This window comes from Lichtheimia ornata, assembly GCF_029851405.1.
Source record: "Lichtheimia ornata isolate CBS 291.66 chromosome Unknown scaffold00036, whole genome shotgun sequence".
NCBI lineage: Eukaryota > Fungi > Mucoromycota > Mucoromycetes > Mucorales > Lichtheimiaceae > Lichtheimia > Lichtheimia ornata.
The window spans coordinates 136,838-156,716 of NW_026695356.1; the positions used below are offsets into that span (position 1 = coordinate 136,838).

Below are 19,879 nucleotides of genomic sequence, written 5' to 3' on the forward strand. Positions count from 1 at the left end.
TCCACACGAACACAGCAGCTGTCAATGGTGAACGCTGTCCTTCAAAAGGTACTTCTTAAACGCTTTTACAGCATTGTTTATTAGTTCGCTAGCTACTAATGCAACACTCCACATTACCAGACATGGTAGCTCTTTACTTGCAACAACGCATTTCATTCGGCGCGTGTTTGGAGTCTTTCTCGTACAACAAAGGTAAGCCCAGTTCACTGCTAAGGAAGAAGACCATACTGACACGTAACCTTGTTCAATTTAGACGACCTTTTACTTGGCAATGGCTTAATGCTGGTTGAGCTAAGGTGGGTGGGTTCCAATCGATCTGTTTGGGTTGATCGAGCTCACTTGGCTTTTCGTTGCCGTCAAATTTCCAGCCTTTTAACATGGTGCATATGGATCAGCAAATGACGTGATGATATCGCTTGAAAGCAGGTATAGATGGGTTCCACTGTATTCTACTACAATTGCTCATATTACAAGAATGTCCTTGTAGCACTTGGAACAAGATTGTGAACAAGAGGCTGATGATGGTATATTTTTACAAGCATGTGGATCAGCAAAGTGTGGATCAGCAAAGAGTGGATTAATCAAGAACCAAGACCATACTTCAAGGATGGCCTATGCTGCTGAGGCTTCTTGTGGATTGATGGTGCTCACTGGCCAGTTGATCGGGGTAGTCTAACGTATGTACGTGCTACTTGTTGCCGTAAAGGAAACTTTGGGTATTCAACCGGTGGGTGCCGTCGTTCGCTTGAAACTCTGTCAGCTCCTCAAGAAGCATGATTGTTATGGTTTCTATTGAAATATGAATGATGGCTAACGTATCATGCTTATAGTGTGGATATGTGGATCAACAAGGATGTGGACCAACAAAGATGTGGATCAGCAAAGACATGGATCAGCAACGATGTGGATGCGTGGATCAGCAATACTATCATTGTAAATGATTCGTTGTACTATTATATTCTCAAATCATATCTCCTTGGTTTTGCACGCTTAATAATACGTTTTCAAATATGATACTTTATTGATATTTATGGTATATATAAATGGCGAATTTGGTCATGGGCAAACGATGTTGTTATGTGGGTGCGTTTTCGCTCTTTATGGTGCGGCATTGTGCTTGATTGGTTGCCCCTTCCTTCCATTCATGATAGCAGATGATGATATTGCATGAATCTAAGCACTATAAAGCAATTGAACCTAGAGTCTGTGGCTGTACAATAGATGTGGAAGCCAACAATAAGCACATCATTCATAAAGGCATGCGTATATTATCGGACCTGGCATTTGCTCGTATGTCGCTAATGTTGTCAGTTCAGGACGCGAATATCAAGGTGCGGTCGGGATTCACGCTCGCTGTAAATTGGGAAACTTGTTTCTTGCTTCTTGTTGCCGTCCTTGTCTCAATGACCCCGATCAAGCGCAGTGCACCTCATGTCGTATTCTTGATTGACGTTGTACAGCAATATGAAAATGGCCACGATGCAACGGTGCGATGGATCCAGGGAATGGTGCTTCGTATACTTTTGTACTTTCTCGACTCGGTTGACAAACGCACGACTTGGGGATACCGCTTCTTTAACAGCAAAACGCGCTCCATTGCAATGACCAATCAGTCTTTCCATCCTATTTCAACAAAGACAGTTCACGAATTCGCCAACGAGTTTAGCAAACGCATCAAGAACGAGCACGATCCGAGCTCAAAGGCAGTGGATGCACCATTCACGGTTGTCACACGAAGTCTTGTACAGGCACTCGCTGAATTTCACTGGAGCGACATTGATCTTTCATCCGAATCACCTCGACGACAATGGAGCAATAGTGCAGCAAGTCGTGGGATGCAAAAGATCGATATCAAGAATTATACATACTTGTTAACACCAGCACCACATTCACTCGAGGCCTTGCAGCGTTATATGCCATCTCATTCTACCATCAACAGCAACGAAGATACGGACGTCAATGATCAGCTTGCCCAATGGCTTCAGTTAATGCACAGCGAACTTCGAAAGTGGTTATGGGAGGATTATGCCAATCATCGCATCTCACTCAGTTGGGTTGATACTGGCAGCTTTATTGGCAACTCAGAGGTAATTTAAGGTAATTGGGCCGTCGTCATGGAGGGTTATTAACATTAAAGGTAATGTAGGAGCTGTTGCTATGCAACGGTCTTGGATCAATATTGCGACCTTTTGGTGGTACCCACATCAGATCATCTATGCTCATGTCCCATTTTGGAAGCTATGGCGTTTCGTTTTCAGAGGTGTTTCATGGATGTACACCGCGTACAGTCAACGTTGGGATTGATACCATCTCAGGGAAGAGTACACAAGAACTGCTGGGTCTTAAAGAAGAAATGCAATCATGGACAGTGGATCTTGTACAAGGCTCAAAAGAGGGTAAGCGTTCTTAGCATTATCTTTGAATCACTTGAAAGTAATTGACTTGACTCTATCCTTCTACAAGAACAACCTTCCAAGATTAAAGTTTATCCTGCAACAAGGTATAGTAGCTTGTTAAGCTTTTGTTTCCTCGACTAACTTGAGCATGATGAACCTTGTACTTTAGCAAACCATCACGTGACCTGTCCATAGAGCAGCTCGACGTCGTTCATTATATCCACCGGTGCCAATGGAATATGTCATGGGTCGAATATCCATCCTCAGAGGAAGAAGACATCTTTGTTCTTGAAAGCACGGACAACAAATGCTCCTCCTTGATCGATGACTTACGAGCAAAACGGCAGCTGGCAATATCGCGCATCGTCGGCAACAAAGAATTTTATGCAGTGATCGAACCCAAAATCAACAATACTGCAATACTACGGATATTGGCACCGAGCTTCCAGCTATCTCACATCACCGATATGGAAAACTTGACTCCAGCAAAAAAGCGCACATTCGAATCGACCATGTTGGACTATATCAGTTTACCAGCCACTCATGCAAAGAAAGCGCGACTAGTCGATTTGCTACAAGATACATCCAACGAGTCATTGAAATTGGCATCTTTATCAGAAACCAAACAGCAGCTCTTGGTTGATATCAAGAACAGGTGAGAGGAAGAGTGCTTTTACTTTAGTTGAAATGCATCTCATCAAAGAACTATGTAGGCGAAGGAACCGGAAAGGGAGATTGGAAGCAGTTGTGGAAGCCAAGCTACAAAGTCAATCACAGCCAGCGACACCTCCTCCTATTCATGCTGAGCCTGCATCATCCTTTGAGTTACCAAAATCCGCCCAGGAGCTGCGTGATACGTTACGACAAATTTACCTTGAAACTATATATACCCAAAAGGTGAGTTGTGAATGAAGGTTTCTATCCCATTCAAGTATCTTAACCCTCATTTCATTAGTGGCTGCTTATCGATTCAATGAAGCAAATGTACGAGTGTATGGAGCATGTTCTCGAAAAGACAAAAGGAGGCACAAGGGTAATGAAATCAGCTCAATGTCTATCCATGCCGAATGCATAATATTAACCTATTGCTTTCTAGTTGAATGAAGTTACGAGTGCGGTGCGTTCACTTTTGTACCTTTCCTCCGAATTTGATACCAAGCATAACAACACCATTGTTGGCAATCGTGAGGAGGACCTTCCTGAAGACGAACGCAGCTATTTTTCAGAATGGCGAGCATATACAATGAGAACTGGAAACGAGGATCACGCAAGTTCATGGCGCAAAGCATTGAAAATCCGAGAGTAAGTGATTGTAGATATCATTTGTTATCCTCCAAGACTAAGCATTTTAATCCAGGGGCAAAATGCAAATGGTGCTTTATCTCTTGAGTATTTGCTTGGAGCGTAGATCCGGGCGTTTATCGATTACGCAGAGTCAGAAGGAATTGAAGGGCGAGGTGGATCTTGAAAATCCGATGCTCGAATATCAGCTGTGTATTTACTACGACAGGAGTGGTGTTTGGGAACAAGTGTACGATGTTGGCACCTTTTTTCAAGACCTGGAGCAAAATGAGATGGGTGGACCAGGCTTCAGGATAGACCCAGCGGATGTTTCACTTGCCACGTTTTTTCATCATATGCACCAAAGGTAAGTAAGCAACCATCCAAGCCATCTACACGCTTTATATTGAAGGATGTATCATTTAGTATATCAAACGCTGCGATAGATTGGACACAATTCCTTGTGGATCGTTCGGTTGAGGATGAGCCATCAGAGACCCAATCTTTAAGTTCTCAAATTACCAGCTCTCAGATGTCCACCACCAGCTTTTGGGAACCATCCAGTCCACCTGATATGCTCAGCTCACAGAGATCAACAAAAAGTAAAAACATGGACGACGCATCCTCGCATACGAAGAAAAGATCAGCCATGCCAGACCTACCATTCATGCGACGTGAAGTGGATCTTTCCAAACGCAAAAATATTCCCGAGAGGATAGCAAGCGCTTCATCTGCAAAGCCTTCCATGAGACGAGCCAACAGCTTCACTCAGCCTCCCATTTCATCACAACCAAGGAGTAAGTTTTTACCCTTTGGAGCTCTCGTTGAATGCCTTTTCTCATATTCCATTATAGAAGCGAGGTTTAATGCAAGTCAAGATCAAGATAGTGTATTGGTTAAGCTACGTGAGCCCTTATCTCCAACCACACCACGCACGCGATTTGAGAGAGATTTTGGTTTCTCAATGTCTGGTCTCGGATTTACACCACATCGTCACGAGGTGAGATAATTTTATACATTGTGCATATAACATTTAGCTTATTGGAATCTCGATATAGACACAGTCACCCTCCAACAGAAGACAAGTGGCCATGGCAGCAGAAGAGCAAGACGACGTCGATGACGAGATAACAGAGGCAAGGACACCACGTCGTGTTAGACGTTTGATGATGACACCAACACGCATGCGGAACGAGGCAACAGCCCCACATCGACGTCCTCGGCGAAACCTTACAGAGAGCTTGATGGCGGCATCCACCACCATTATGTCAACAACTGAGACATTTGGTCAAGAAGAGGAAGATGATCTTGATGGTCTTTTCGATGATCCCAATCCTATACCAGTTTTTGGAGATATACTTAGTGATGAGGAAGATGATCTTTTCAAATAAAAATAAATGCCAAGAGCTCTGTTCCCATGCAACCGTATCCCTGGATGTTACACAGCCAATTTTACTATGACAGCGGTTTCTATGCGATTATGCGATTTCCCGCTTGAAACATACAAAGCCCACAGACCTTCTCTTTCACTCCATTGCACACACGAAATGGCACCCAAGAAACCTGAAATCGAGTACATTCACTTGCCAGCCCTTCATGCCCTCAAACAACGACAACAGCAAAAATGTCAGCCACAAGCATATGACAGCCTTCAAAAGCTAGCTCAAGGTGCTTTGAAAAAAGGACCATTCAGTATCACATTTGAGAAGAGTGAACCTCATATCGCTGCCTCGGGTGATAAACGAGATTTTCTAAGCTATGCTCCGTAAGTAAAAAGTGTATTGGGGAGAGGGTGACATGCACTTGGATTGACTCTAAAGATAGCTATTTTTGGCCGTCGGTAAGAAACAATATGGTTTAATAGGGGATACATGGTAACATTTGTTAATCTATAAAACAGGATAAGGACAAGGATAAATATGTGCGTCGTGATGGCAAACGCAATCCTGGTAGGTATGATACAACGAGGACAAGCATTTTACTCACATCTAAGATAGACTGCAACTTGGTTAAAGATCAATCACAGCTGGAAGCCTTTGCTGAAAACGTTACATACCTTTGCATGGGATATTACTTGTTGGGAAGAGAGGTTTACGTTAATCATGCTATGAAGCTCATTGATACATTCCTGGTGAACGAAGAAACACGCATGAATCCAAACGTTGACTATGGCCAAGTCATCCGTGGAAAAGACAACCCAACAGGAAAAGGACGTGGAGAAGGCATCATGAGTACAAGAGCGTAAGGACATGCATTGTATAGAACCAGCTTCTTCTTTTTCTCATACCAAGATGCTCTACATAGACTTGCTCGTGTTGCCAACGTCCTCCCCCTCATTGTTACCTCGCCTGCCGTGGCATCTATTGCACCAGCTGTTCGAACGTGGTTTTCCGAATATCTTAGATGGCTGTTAGAGAGTGATATTGGCAAGGAGGAAGCAGCCAAGAAAAACAACCATTTGACTTGGTATCTTGTACAAGTAGCTATGATCCAGCAATTCTTGGGCGATGAACAAGCGGCACGACAAACCATTGAGAATTTCTTTGTCAATGTATTTCCCAAGCAGGTGGATGAAAAAGGTGATCAGCCGCATGAAAGCAGTCGCACAAAACCTTTTCATTATCTTGGATTCAATCTGCATGCTGCCATCTTTCTAGCTGAGTTGGGATTGGATATCGGCTATGATGCGTATCAGGCGAACCCGTACCTTACCAACGCAACAAAGTACATGATCAGCACATGTCAACTACATGACCCAAAAGAAGACCCTACGGGAGCAGTGAGAACAGTAGAAATCGTCGCAAGTCGCTGTGGAGGCGATCCATCATACTGTGAATTCATTGATACAGCCAAAAGTTGCAAGTATTCCGAAAACATTGATGGCCCAAAACATGCGCTTTGCCGTTTGTGGTGCCCAGAGCCCGTGCTCGAGCAAAACAATCAAGCCCCTTCAGCCATTCAAGATAATCAACCCTCTTCAACACCACAAAGAAACGACAACTCTATTAGCAACAATGACAATCAAAATAGAAGTGGAAGCAACAAGAGTGTAAAAGGATTCATCAAACAGCTGTTCCATCACAATAATTAGGAAGAATGGTATAACTTTTTGTATTAAAATAAAGACTTCTAATAAGTGTTCTCTCGTTTTGACTTGGCACGATATCCGCTCTCGAATACACTGATACTCCGTAACATGATGATATACTCTGGGCTATTCATTCGATTAATACCAATGACTAGAATACCCCCTTTCTTTGCTTACCTTTGTGAAAAGTCATTCATGGACACGCCATTGTGTAAAGCGATTTGAGACAAAAAGTCTTGTACTAGCCGTTCCAACTTTGGATACTCACTGACAAAGGTGCTTCGCAGGAATGTGGATGCTAAAAAAAGGCATAATGAGCATTTTGGAGAAACCATCAAAGACCATCCATCTTTTACCTTTTGTAGCTTCACGAAGCTCCCTCTCAAATGTAGCAGAAAGCTGCCTCCAAAATCGACTGACAAGGCTGGTTGCATCCAAGGTCTATTTTTCCCTCCAAACTATTAGTTTTCTTATCCTAGATGATGATCCCATCTCTCCCATGTACCTTCAAAGCCGTTTCCAAATAGGTCGTTTGGGTAATAGAATCCCTCTTTAGTTCAAGCACCTTCTCCAAGCTGTACACATTGATGCATCCATCCTTCATTGTTTTGGTGAGCGATTCCATCCGATTCCATATTGCCTGTGACCATTGTGATTGACTAGCAAAGGTTGGTTCATGGTTGACGCGACGAACAGCAGGACCCGAAGAGGAGCCTGGCAAAAGCATGCCATTAGACTTGGTTCCCAATAAAATGATCTCCTCGTATATTACCTCGCATTTCCTTTTGCAATGATGACATGTCGACAGCACGACGAATTTCTCGGGCCAACTCGTCTGATATGTTCTGCAAAAGCTCGTCCACCTTTTGTTCCATTTGTTTCATGTTGTACAAGATTTGCAGACCAGCTGCCATGCGTGTTTGATTCCTCGTTGTCAAGCCGTCATTCACCAAACGTCCCGCTTCTTCCTCAACACTTGTCCTGCTGGATTGTATAAATGATTGTGAGGTGGTGATGATATTGATGCCATCCAAATCGGGATCTTGCATAATGGTTTCTAACATAGTATCCAAAACATTTAGTCACCCGATTTGATCCATGTATAAAACATGACACTTACCAAGTTCATAGAGCGTCAATGCAGCTGCTGACATGTCACGATCCGATGAAGTTGTGCCCAGTTGTGATTCTAGTCTTCGAGCCAGCACGATAAAGCGATGCAATCTCCGCAAAAGATCAGAGGTGTATTGCAAATTCTCAAGTTGGATATTGTAGCTTTGAAGCTGATTGTAAGGATCCCGTATCTTGGTTGCCAACCTGCCCATTTACCAACATTAACTACACGTGAACATACATCCTCCTCTTGATATAGATACCTTGCCAAAGAACGCTTGAGTTCAATGATATTCGTCTGGACTGTGGAAAGCACGACTTCCAATTCGCGTATACCACGCACTTGGCCTAGTAAGGTATGATAGTTGGCTGCCACCTAATAACAGAGAAGCCCGTTGAGTGATACGCATACATGAAATAGGGCATTCTATAGCTTGCCTCGTTCTGGATTTGTTTGTCAAGGCTGGCAATGCTGAATGAGAGATTGGATAACGCTGCTGCCACTTCTGCTTTGTCTCCTGTGCCTGAAGTGCTGATGATGGCGTCGGCATAGCCATTGGCGTCGAACGAATCAGAGAGGAATTTGTCGTAATCTAGGGCATGGGTCGTGTCAATGGTTGAGAGGAGAGTGAGAGTGAAGGGGGTTTACCAATATAGCTGTCGGCTTCCTGTAAGCCAAAATGGGCCATGTTTGAAAGAGAAAGAACAGAGTAGGAAAATCCAGCTTGAGCACTTTTTTTTATGCCGTGCCCTACTACCTTTATAGTAGACCATTAGCACACGCACCCTATTGTCAAGAATATAGAATGATGATGTAAACCAAAGATACTTGAAATAGCAAGTAAATGATTTCATGCGGGAGGAAGTCTAAAATTTTACTTGAAAGAGCATCTATCTATCTACAACACGTGTGTCTATGATTTCTCTAATATGGATCAAGGAGCATTCATGTTTAAGCCTTGTTGTTGACGAGCTCCATGTCACGCCAGTCTGCAGTATCCACGTGCTCCATTTCACGATGACGCCAGGCGTCGGTGTGCATAAAACCAGTTTGCATGATTTGGCAAACGTCACCATGTGCAACGAGGATCACCACCTTGCCTTCCATCTTGCTCTCAATTTCATCGACAATGAAACGGGTAGTGCGCTCACACACGCTGCTAGGTGATTCCACTCCCTTGTCACTATGCTCACCATGATCGGGACCAGTAGCATCATCCTTCCAGCAAAGCTTGTAGTTTTCATCCGAGGTCATGTCATATTCACCATAGAAGCGTTCACGCAGGGCGATGTTGGGAATAGGTTCGGCAACAGGCACAGTCTCATTCAACACGCCACGAATAATTTGGGCAGTTTGATGAGTACGCACGAAGGGCGAGCAAAAGATGACAATCTCGGGCTTTTTGTTGTCAGCAAACAAGTGTTGGGCTAACAGGCCTGCTTTCTATATACATTGAACATGTAAGAATAACAAAAAGTAGATCGAATCCTTCTTCTTCATACATACCTCCTTGACTTGTTCCTTGCCACGCTCGTGCAAACCCCAGCCTTGACCATGAGGACCACCGGTGGTAGGGATCGCAATATCTGGGTTTGAGCAAATGAGACCAGCATTGTTGGCCAAAGAAAAGCCATGACGACCAATGAAGTAGTGGTTCTTGAGTTGAGATGGCAAGTGATTGTATGACTGCATCGTGAACAGGGTATGTAAAAGAGACAAAGCACGCTAAAACACTTGCTTCCGCTTCGGATTTAAAAGGTACAAGCACTAAACCAATGATCCCGTTGCACAAGAATGGTAGCACACTCCAACAAATGCTTGAACACCCGACCTATCTAAATGTCATCCTTATCTTACAATGCTTCCAATACTCATAAGATACCCTCTTAATCAATAAACCTCCTCTTGTTAAATAAGCATGTCATCTACATTTGAGAAAGCAATACATATCATAAACGCAATGGATCGTTTATTTCCACAGCATCCTATCTCTATCGCTTCTTATATACGCATGGCTTCAATAGATTCTCTGCTGTCTTTTGCAACTTGGCTGAAGAAACGCTGACGCCAGCTCCTTTCCGTAATGCCTTCTTTTGTTTCTTGCTAAGACCTTGAAGCATCTCTTTATCAATTTCCTCGTCGACATCAACCTCTCGTTTGGTGAAATAGAGCATGATGAACATCTTGTTGCTAGCATCCTATGTAAATCAATCATCAACATGAGTTAGGCATTGACCACTTGACATGATAAAACAAATACATACCTTGTCCACAAAGTCAAACCCAAGATGCTCCAACAAATCAATAAAGCCATCCACATCACTAAAACGGCTGATCACCTCTGCAATCTTGAGCTCTCCGCTAAAAACATGATGCTCGTCAGGTTTAACAGGTTTGACATGCATATTCAATCCTCTACTCACCCTGGCTTCAATACTCGTTTTGCTTCTTTCAGGAATTCCAGGTAGTTTGTACCCATTAACGCCAAGGAAAAAACAGCAACATCCACAAAATCGGCTGGTAGAGGGAGCTATGATGAGCCTCTTGTTAACTACTTGATTTTGATCCTTCCTGTAGAGCTGCTTTTACCTTTGCAATATCGCATGCGATGACCTTGTCGTTCTTTGCAATCATGTCGAAGCTCATCACCTTTTGTCGAGTGAGAGTATGTGCAATTTTGGCGTCTCCACAACCCAAATCGGCAATGACCGTTCCTTCAGGGAGATCTTGAAGCTGGCTGATGATGATGTCAACGGGGTTCTCTGGCCATGATTCAACTTGATGCCGAAATCCTTCATGATACTATTCACCCCATTTGTTAACCCAAAAGTAAAAGAAAACAAGGGAGTAGATTACTTACTTCGTCAAACAATTCAGGCTTTTCTTGGAATAACTTGAAAGATTCATCACCCTTTGTTGTATAAAGTTGCTCATTCAACCAACGGAAACGAGCTCCTGATAACTTTTCCTTCATCTTTTGCTGTAATGCGGTAAGCTTGGTGCCTGGTTTGGAGACTGCTTTTGGAGGAGTGGATGATGCTGGCTCTTGAGAAGAATCTTTGGTCGATTTCTGCTGCTGTTGTTGTTGTTGCTGCTGCTTTCCGGAGGCGTTCTTCTTCAATAACTAAATCCACTTTAGATTAGAGAGCATAGACACACACGCATAAAAGTGTCGAGCAAATACCTCTTGTAGCTTCTTTTTTTGTTTCCTTTTGGCTGTTTTACTCATCTTTGTTGCTGCTTCTCCATTCACATTATCTTTGCCCTTCTCTGATGATGATTCAGGTGCTGCTGCTGCAGGCTGTTTGTTGCTATCTGCTGTTTGACTGCTATCAAGTTTTGGCTTTTTGGCTGGTGCACGTGATTCTTCTGCTGATCGTTTGTTTTGTCGTTGCTGCTTTGACTCGGTTGCTGTTTTATCTTGAACTTGGATAGTGGCGTCTTCTACCTTGTTCGGTCGTTTCGTTTGATTTTTGTTCTTGTTCTTTGTCTTCTTTTGCTTCGCGCCGGTGTTGTTGTTGCCCAGCTGCTTGATCTGCAATTGCAATCGATCGGCTTCTTTGGTTGCTGATCGCTGTTGAAGAGTGCTGCTGCTGTCATCGTTTGTCGATTGATCGGGTTTCAGAGGTTCCTTGCCGCGTGCAGAAGGCGCGATTGAAGAGGGCAGTGACCAATCGGTTTGGAAGAGCATAGTGTAAAAATTGTTGGGTTGAAAGGTAAAAGCCAAAGTTGCAAGATTAGTTTCACTTTGTCCGACAGCCTCTAGGTTGCCACCCAACCACCCACCCTCATCACACCTCCATCATAAATAAACCTCATTTTAAACGTCTACAACGATCCTGATGTACTCTATGGTGTCTTCTTTTACCCATCAACACCCATCACCCTTCTTGATATTATACATGCAAAGTATGATGATACGATTTCGTACGTAAACGGGTACCCTTCTTTTCATAACAAACATACTCAAGCTGCATACGAAGAATGTGGCGTTGTTGCATAAAGTCATGTAGCATGCATATTGTTTGACAGCTTTCGGTGGTCAAGGTTGGGACCCCTTCCCTAATCAAATCTACTCTCTTGAGAGCCATCCCAACGAATACGTTTAATGGTCACTAGCCATGCTGGTATAAAGAATCCATATTGTCGACGTGAGTTTTGATCAATATTCCTAAAGTTACATGATCCAAATGGCTGATAATGTCAAGCATGGTTGCTATTGAGAAGTAATAAGAGTAAAGCAGATCTTTCGAGTAGCCCAATTATCTCAATTACAGCAGCCTCCTCGATGAGCGTATATACTTTAGTGTAAAGAGACCAGCGTTGTATCAATAAGACTATTATGTACGTGTGCACATTCCCGCACTCTTTGTTTCCATGCAAGGAGTGCTACATGTTGTGATGGACCCAATCAGGCAAATGTTGTTGTTAGCGTCAATATGCTTTCTTTATGTATACAAATATTTGGTTGACCTCTGTGCTGCTTGTGTGACCAAAGTTGTTTGGTTGCGATGAGATGGTCGATAGAGTTTATTGTTACCCGAAGTTGTTGTAGCTCACTTGAACAATGAAAATGGTAGCTAAATGACTAATCACGTGGACGCTTGAATACACTAAGCTAGATATTGTCTGATATGCTATGCATTACATCCCTCTATATGCATGTAGTCTTAACTATAGCTTCTTATTGACACCCTAACGCAGCGATGGTACCTGAGATAGTGTATTATGGAAATTAGGTTTTCTCTTTTCCGAAACTTTTTTCTATTTTGTGATGTTATTGTCTCGCTCTGAAACATAGTCGACTACGCCAATCAAGATTATGGTACATCACGTGGTAAGTACACCACCCAACAGTGCGTTTGTATGCATGATGCAGGTTTACTAGAAGCCGAGATCGTGTTTTTGAGTAACCTTTTCCATTTTCAAGGAAGTGACGTAAGAAAAGTGATACGTATAGAAAACCATTACACGGTTGTGTTACCAATGTGACATGATACGACCAGCTTTGATCACTATATTTCTTTATAGGCAGGTCTGGATCATGTGGTTATGGTTTCGGTTGTCTTTCCGCTCCTCGTTATCTTTCCATTCAAAGCTGACCTTGATCATGTTTACGGTCATTGTACCCTGCACCTGGGTACATATATATATGTATTCTGTTAGAACTACGACAATTTCTATTGACGTAAGAGAAGTGCCTATTAAGGTTTGGCTGTCATATCTTTGCCAGATCGCCAGGTTTTTTACTGCTCGGAGGAGGAACAATCATCGTGCGAAAATATTGTACATTGCCATGCATCCATAGCTTTGGATGGGACTATTGTTATGCATTACCAAAGTTATAAACAGAAGAAAGTATAGAAGAGTTTACCATGAAATGATGTGCTCTTTATTATTGTTGTTATGCAAAGAAGTGATGTAGCGGGATACATAGTGGGGTGGGTGGGGGTTGTGGGGTGATAATACTACTACTACTACTACTACGCTGCATTTTGTTTGGCTACTATAACAACTCCGGTGAATCGGGTTAATGCAATGCATATAAATGTACCTGTCGTAGCGAGAGAGTAAACAGTGATATTTGAGTATTAATGCATACGCATGGCTTGGATGCATTTGCTGAAACACATTTGAATGAGAGGTGATCGAGGGATCGTGCATCGGCGTCCCCATCAAAAGCATTCTGTACGACGTGCAGTGCTGGGTGACAAGATTCTGCATATGTGCATCTCCGCACTACGTCTTTAAAAGTGAGTAGAAATTCAATGGAGTCCGGAGACTCTTTCTCTTTTGTCGTTGATCTTTCTTTTTCCCCCTTTTGTCTATAAAATCATCAACTATTCATCCTTTGTACTACCACCCAAGTGAAGGATGCAGACACCAACAAGCACTATACCAGACTCGATTCCAGATGAAGCCATCGCTACTCTTGTAGAGCCTCACTTGGTGACCGATTCCTCCTCCCATGACAACGATTCCATACGCCATGGCGAAGATCCCGATCAAGATACTCAAGCTGACCGAGGAGAAGAATTGATACCCATTCCTTATCATTTGCCTGGAACTGCAATCACCCATGATATCTACAGCCATGCCAACACCCTCCGTGCAGGACAATTACAACGTAGCAAATCCAGCAATGACTTGCTTGTCAAAGCAGGCAAGATTATACACAAGGACAGTGATGATTCCGATCCTGTGTTGGAGAATCTCAATAAGCCTGGAGGCTTTCGACGCTATCATTTCATTACACAACAACAACAACAACAACAACTTCAATCACACAATGCAAGCCCTTCGGACCAAGAATTGGGAAGGTCTTATTCACCCCATCCACCCAACAGCATTTCTCTTTTTCGACCCCAGACAGCTTCTTCGTGCGACTCTTACACAATGCTAGAATCAGTGGCTCGTTCAAGTACCATTGGCTCAATGCGTGGTGTTCAAACTCGTCATTTTCTCGAATACTTGGCTGTCACTTCTGTCATGGATCGATTTGCTGGTGAAAATCTATCCGACTCTGATGATGAAGATGAAGAATCAGCTCCCCTTTTACAATCCTATAATCGAAGTCGAAGGCGTGGAAGTCCAAGACGTGTCACTGAAGAAGGTGCTCCCAAACACAAGGCTAGCAGCCTCAAGACCGGTTTCCTCCTCTTCAAGGCATTCATTAGCAGTGGTATTCTTTTCCTTCCAAAGGCATTCTCCAATGGTGGTCTCTTCTTTTCCATTTGTATCCTATACCTCATGGGCTTTGTCTCGTTGTTTTGCTTTTTACGACTTTTGGAGTGCAAGAACTATGTCGCTGGCAGTTATGGTGATATTGGTGGTGCCATGTATGGTCCTTGGATGAGGAGAATTGTTCTATTCTCAATTGCTATCTCACAGGTACAGTAAATAAGGAGGCAAAGCAAAAGAAAAAAGAAGAAGAATAGCCATGGCTCACTCACATTTCATTCTTTGTTATAGCTTGGCTTTATGTGTGGTGGCACCATTTTCATTGTGGAGAACATTGTTCAAGCTGTTCGATCCTTATCCCATCATGCTATCCAATTGACAAGCACACAAACACTGATCATGGTGGCACTACTATTGATGCCCTTTGTCTTGATTCGTAACATTGCCAAGCTCTCCTCGACGGCCTTGTTTGCTGATGTCCTTATTGTGATGGGTCTGCTGATATTGTTGGCATGTGATGTGCACCAGATTTTTTTCTCAAACGATACTCCACAACCTGGTCCCAATGTTCAATGGCTTTTCAACCCAAGTGCTTATCCTGTCTTCATCGGAACAGCTGTTTACTCATTTGAAGGAATTGGTAAGTGGGCGAAAATGCCATGCCCCTGAATATGCTGCTGAGTATAGAATCTATGCAGGTCTTATTATACCCATCCGTGACGCCATGGAGCGCCCTGAAAAGTTCCCCCTTGTCTTGACAATCGTCATGGGAATCGTTGCCACTGTGCTTTGTTTAGTTGGATCCTTGGGTTATGTTGCTTTTGGTACTGATGTCAAAACCGTGGCTCTTTTGAATTTACCTGATGGATTGCTTGGAAACACTGTACAGCTGTTTTACGCCTTGGCCGTGCACTTGACAAACGCACTTACATTGTTCCCCACCGTTCGTATTGTGGAGCACGCATTATTTGGTGAACGCACGGGAAAGCACAATGCTACTATCAAATGGCAAAAAAATGCATTAAGATGCGCTATCGTCATTGTAGGTGCTGTCATCGCATGGGCTGGTGCCAACGACTTGGATAAATTTATCAGTCTTATCGGATCCATTTGCTGCTGTAAGTTACTTTTTTTTGTTGGGAATGGGTGAATGGTTTCGATGACCTCAGCTTGTTAATTTCGAACGATAGGTCCATTGAGCTTAATTTTCCCACCCTTGTTCCATATGGGATTGGATGGCACCAAAGGCTGGCAACGTTTAGTGGATCAGGTACTCATTACTTTTGGAACGGGCATTATGCTATTCACTCTTTGGAATACGGCAAGCAAGTGGGGATCGCAGTAAATGGGCATATAACCAACATAGACGAATATCCATTTTTCTTATTTTACATTCAACTAAAAGAAGTAATCTCACGTGATATGCAAAGGAATGCTGAAAAGGATCGTGTATGTAATGAACTGGGAGGAAGGAAAGAGCTAGGATTGGGTTTGAAGGAAAAGGTGGAATCAACAACGAGTGGATAGGTGTATACAGGGATTACAGTGAAAGACGCATTGTTATTGGCTCATCAGCTTCGATGCATGAAAACTCACACAAAAACTTTGGGACAAGGGCCTGTAAGAATATACCTGTTAGGCATGTAACACACATTTGGTAGACAAGGAAACCAAACATTGATGAGCTAATGCCATCCCCACACTCATGCAAGAGCCTTGTGATACCCTTCGTCATATCTTTGAAGCGATGTTTTTCTTTGTCAAGTGATGAAATATAGGATCCCTTTATCATCCGGTTTGATAGGTAACACCAAAGAGTATATGAATAAATGTAATTGTCGGGTGACGAGAGCTATTGTTGTTTCACTGGGACATCAATTTACATCATGTTGGCAAGGCTCGTGCACAATGAACATGTCCAGCAAATCTGACTTCCAAAGCCACAGATAAGACATAAAAGGATGCCAATCGTGATTAACCGCTTTCTCTTTGTTATTTTTATACCTCCTTCACCCCGCCTTTTCAAGGATGCTTAGAATCAATAGACTTTCCTCCACCCTAAGTTGTGTGCGTACTGCTGCTCGTCGCCATTATGGTGCACCATCCGCTGCCCTTGCCACCGACCCTCGCAACGACAAGACTATCCACCTTACACAATCTCGTGGTGTTAATGTGATTCACGACCCATTGCTTTCAAAGGGTAAGTAGAAAAATGAGGATAGGTGGATAAAATCTTGTTATTGATGATGGTAATGCATTTAGGTACGGCATTTAATCTTGATGAGCGAGAACGTTTGTCGATCCGTGGTCTTGTTCCTCCTCGTCAACAAGAAATGGACAAGCAATTGTTACGAGTGAAGCGTAACCTTGATGCATGCGAGACGCCTCTCGCCAAGTTTGTCTTTTTGTCAGCCTTACAGGATCGTAATGAGACCCTCTTCTACAAGTTGGTTATTGAACACCTTGAGGAGCTATCGGGTGTCATCTATACCCCGACAGGTACGACCCGATGATTTCCGCAATTTTCCACTTTATACCTACACATACCCATTCTCTCCATTGTAGTTGGTCTTGCATCACAAAGATCCCACAGCATTTATCGCCGATCCAGAGGCATGTACTTTTCATCCCAAGACAGAGGTGCCATGTCTGCTATGGTGTACAATTGGCCCCATGATGAAGTCGATGTTATTGTTGTAACCGATGGCTCTCGTGTATTGGGTTTGGGTGATCTCGGCGCTAACGGCATGCAGGTAAATATGACTTCTTTGATACATTGCTCGATAGAGAAGAGATTCCCGTGTGTGCTAAATTATACCGTCACTTTTAGATTCCCATCGGTAAATTGAGTTTGGTAAGTTTTATAGTTTATTTGTAACGATCCCGATCGGAGGTGGTATATTTATGGAAAATTGACAGTACGTCGCTGCTGGTGGTATCCGTCCCCGTGCTGTGTTGCCCGTTGTCTTGGATGTTGGCACCAACAATGAAGAATTGCTCAACGATCCCCTTTACCTTGGCATGCCCCATCGTCGTCTTGATGGTGAAGAATACTACTCCTTTGTCGATGAATGGGTCACTGCTGTTAAAGCCCGCTGGCCAAGTACGTTTGTTGTATCCCTTTTGCATGATGATGATCCCCTTCTAACCCTTTCATTTTACTTTATAGATGCCTTGATCCAATTTGAAGACTTCAAGTATCCTCATGCATACAATCTCTTGAACAAGTGTAAGTGTCTTTTATTACTATGATCCATATTACAAAGGGGTAGAGAAAGAAACATGTTTCTAATATAGTTTTTGTTTTCCCCGATAGACCGCAACGAGATCCGTTGTTTCAATGATGACATCCAATCTACCTCAGCTATCACCCTTGCTGGTATCTTGGCTTCTCTCAAGGCTCGTGGTAAAAAGCAAGAAGACTTGTCGGATGAGCGTATCATCTGCGTAGGTGCCGGCTCGGCTGGTGTAGGCGTGTGTGAAGGTATCATTGATTGTATGGTGGCTCAAGGACGTGTTAAATCTCGTGAAGATGCCTATCGCCGCGTGTATATGCTTGATCAACATGGTTTGCTTGGCAACCCTGATTTGCCTAGCGAGAACTCCACCGATGCTGGTGCTGTAGGCAACCGTGCTCCTCTTGACGAACGCCAAAGCTGCTATGTGAAGAGCGATTTGCCTGATCGCTTAAATCTCGAACAAGTGGTTGAGCGTGTGAAGCCAAGTGTGATCCTCGGTTTGACTGGTATTCGTGGCGTCTTCACTGAGAAGGCCATTCGCACCATGGCAGCACATCATGAACGACCTGTGGTATTCCCATTGAGCAATCCTGATACCCATGCTGAATGCTCTGCCGAAGAAGCCTACCGCTGGACGGAGGGTCGTGCTATTTTCGCATCTGGAAGTCCCTTCAAGGATGTTGTTCTTCCTAATGGCAAGATTGGCAGAACCAACCAATGCAACAACTCTTACAGTTTCCCTGGTCTTGGTCTTGGTGTTACGGTCTCTCGTGCCACTCATGTCACACCCAACATGTTCCTTGAAACCGCACGTGCCATTGCTGATTTGGCTACCCCTGAACAACTCAAGGAAGGCATCTTGTTCCCTGGTGTCCAACAACTTCGCAGCGTTGCCCATGCCGTTGGTACTCGTGTTTGCGAAGTCGCATACGAAGAAGGTGTTGCTACTGCTCGTTTGAAGGAAGGCGAGTTGCTTGAAGATGTTGTCAAGTCATCCATGTACACCCCTGAATACGTCCCCTTGGTCTACCATCAACATCATTAGATTCAATCACACACCATCACACTCACACACACATCTCCCTTATGACTTTTTATCCTCCATATAATTATTGTCTCTCACATCAACATCAGCATATCGTCATTTCTCTCTCAAGTATTCAGGAATAAAGTTTGCATACTTCCATCTCCACATAATCCACGTGATCAAATTCATGGAACAACGACAATGATTTCTATTACCCACGTGGCAACGGGTGCATTTGTGTAACCTAGCCATCACAAACATACATAGCAACCATTACATAATGCAAAAAAGGTATAAAAGAGGGTTCATGCAAAGCATATAGGAATGTGCATTAAGGCCCTGATAGCACCGAATACCACCGCAGCCAATAATGTTTCATTCTCCCTTACGTATAAAATGTGCTCAACAAAACGAGGATCCATCCACGATCCTGCAATTGGATACAAGCATCAATTAGCCTATGACCAACGAATACCATACACATTTTAGCGAGAGAGGGTTGTTAAGGGATGGCCTTTTGGCCGAAATAAAAAAAGTTGACGAGAAGCATCACACTCTTTGGATGATGAGAGGCGTTGAAACATTGAGCGGTGCTGCAATTTGAACGAGATGGGCTGCACTTTTGACATGTGCTGTGGCTGTATTGCAATTTGGGCATCGGCTGATGATGAAGACGTATACCCATATTCACATTTGCTATGGATATCGCTTCCATGAGATGAAGGGAAACATGGTGATTTGATATACAGAGATACGCTCCATTGTGGTAGTCTTTTATCATAATACGATCGTCATCACCTGTTTGGGAAATGCATGAACTCATGTGCAGGGCAGCGAGGAACATCACTTGTCAAGGTACATATAAGCCATCCTTCAATACAATGATGATTTGGACGACTTTGTTGACGACCTTGCTCATGGCTTGATTGACGACAATGTTGGGTGACCTTGCCGATAACGACAACAATGATACTTGTTGGTTAACCCTCCCCCTTGCTATCATCTATCCCTTTGGTACCACTCAATCCCTTGGATGTAGTTATGATCAATATG

At 43.4% G+C, this 19,879-nt stretch overlaps 8 protein-coding genes across 8 annotated transcripts; 5 read left to right on the top strand and 3 right to left on the bottom strand.

The window, feature by feature from the left end:
- Positions 1-122: 122 nt before the first annotated feature.
- On the top strand, positions 123-676 carry O0I10_007431 (uncharacterized protein; the record flags this gene model as incomplete). The annotated part of the gene is made up of 3 exons (XM_058487447.1): positions 123-192; positions 254-300; positions 488-676. 3 exons carry the CDS (start codon positions 123-125, stop codon positions 674-676), a joined length of 306 nt encoding a protein of 101 aa, XP_058341747.1.
- A 727-nt stretch (positions 677-1,403) lies between these two features.
- O0I10_007432 (uncharacterized protein) lies at positions 1,404-5,068 on the top strand (the record flags this gene model as incomplete). Its single annotated transcript, XM_058487448.1, has 11 exons — positions 1,404-2,087; positions 2,147-2,396; positions 2,464-2,500; positions 2,566-3,051; positions 3,110-3,293; positions 3,352-3,429; positions 3,493-3,698; positions 3,754-4,044; positions 4,104-4,474; positions 4,532-4,677; positions 4,736-5,068. The coding sequence occupies 11 exons, from the start codon at positions 1,404-1,406 to the stop codon at positions 5,066-5,068; spliced, it is 3,066 nt and encodes a 1,021-aa protein (XP_058341748.1).
- Positions 5,069-5,224: 156 nt separating this feature from the next.
- O0I10_007433 (uncharacterized protein) lies at positions 5,225-6,768 on the top strand (the record flags this gene model as incomplete). Its single annotated transcript, XM_058487449.1, has 5 exons — positions 5,225-5,442; positions 5,502-5,517; positions 5,578-5,626; positions 5,675-5,918; positions 5,982-6,768. The coding sequence occupies 5 exons, from the start codon at positions 5,225-5,227 to the stop codon at positions 6,766-6,768; spliced, it is 1,314 nt and encodes a 437-aa protein (XP_058341749.1).
- Positions 6,769-6,806: 38 nt separating this feature from the next.
- On the bottom strand, positions 6,807-8,567 carry O0I10_007434 (uncharacterized protein; the record flags this gene model as incomplete). The annotated part of the gene is made up of 9 exons (XM_058487450.1): positions 6,807-6,891; positions 6,943-7,063; positions 7,122-7,206; positions 7,271-7,479; positions 7,538-7,822; positions 7,886-8,082; positions 8,142-8,254; positions 8,317-8,471; positions 8,528-8,567. The coding sequence occupies 9 exons, from the start codon at positions 8,565-8,567 to the stop codon at positions 6,807-6,809; spliced, it is 1,290 nt and encodes a 429-aa protein (XP_058341750.1).
- A 263-nt stretch (positions 8,568-8,830) lies between these two features.
- On the bottom strand, positions 8,831-9,571 carry O0I10_007435 (uncharacterized protein; the record flags this gene model as incomplete). The annotated part of the gene is made up of 2 exons (XM_058487451.1): positions 8,831-9,322; positions 9,386-9,571. 2 exons carry the CDS (start codon positions 9,569-9,571, stop codon positions 8,831-8,833), a joined length of 678 nt encoding a protein of 225 aa, XP_058341751.1.
- A 299-nt stretch (positions 9,572-9,870) lies between these two features.
- Positions 9,871-11,570, bottom strand: O0I10_007436 (uncharacterized protein; the record flags this gene model as incomplete). The annotated part of the gene is made up of 6 exons (XM_058487452.1): positions 9,871-10,077; positions 10,144-10,240; positions 10,303-10,409; positions 10,469-10,681; positions 10,740-11,003; positions 11,064-11,570. 6 exons carry the CDS (start codon positions 11,568-11,570, stop codon positions 9,871-9,873), a joined length of 1,395 nt encoding a protein of 464 aa, XP_058341752.1.
- A 2,183-nt stretch (positions 11,571-13,753) lies between these two features.
- O0I10_007437 (uncharacterized protein) lies at positions 13,754-15,905 on the top strand (the record flags this gene model as incomplete). Its single annotated transcript, XM_058487453.1, has 4 exons — positions 13,754-14,770; positions 14,852-15,200; positions 15,259-15,678; positions 15,751-15,905. 4 exons carry the CDS (start codon positions 13,754-13,756, stop codon positions 15,903-15,905), a joined length of 1,941 nt encoding a protein of 646 aa, XP_058341753.1.
- A 683-nt stretch (positions 15,906-16,588) lies between these two features.
- Positions 16,589-18,844, top strand: O0I10_007438 (uncharacterized protein; the record flags this gene model as incomplete). Its single annotated transcript, XM_058487454.1, has 7 exons — positions 16,589-16,760; positions 16,823-17,059; positions 17,126-17,313; positions 17,391-17,414; positions 17,480-17,663; positions 17,730-17,789; positions 17,877-18,844. The coding sequence occupies 7 exons, from the start codon at positions 16,589-16,591 to the stop codon at positions 18,842-18,844; spliced, it is 1,833 nt and encodes a 610-aa protein (XP_058341754.1).
- Positions 18,845-19,879: the final 1,035 nt, after the last annotated feature.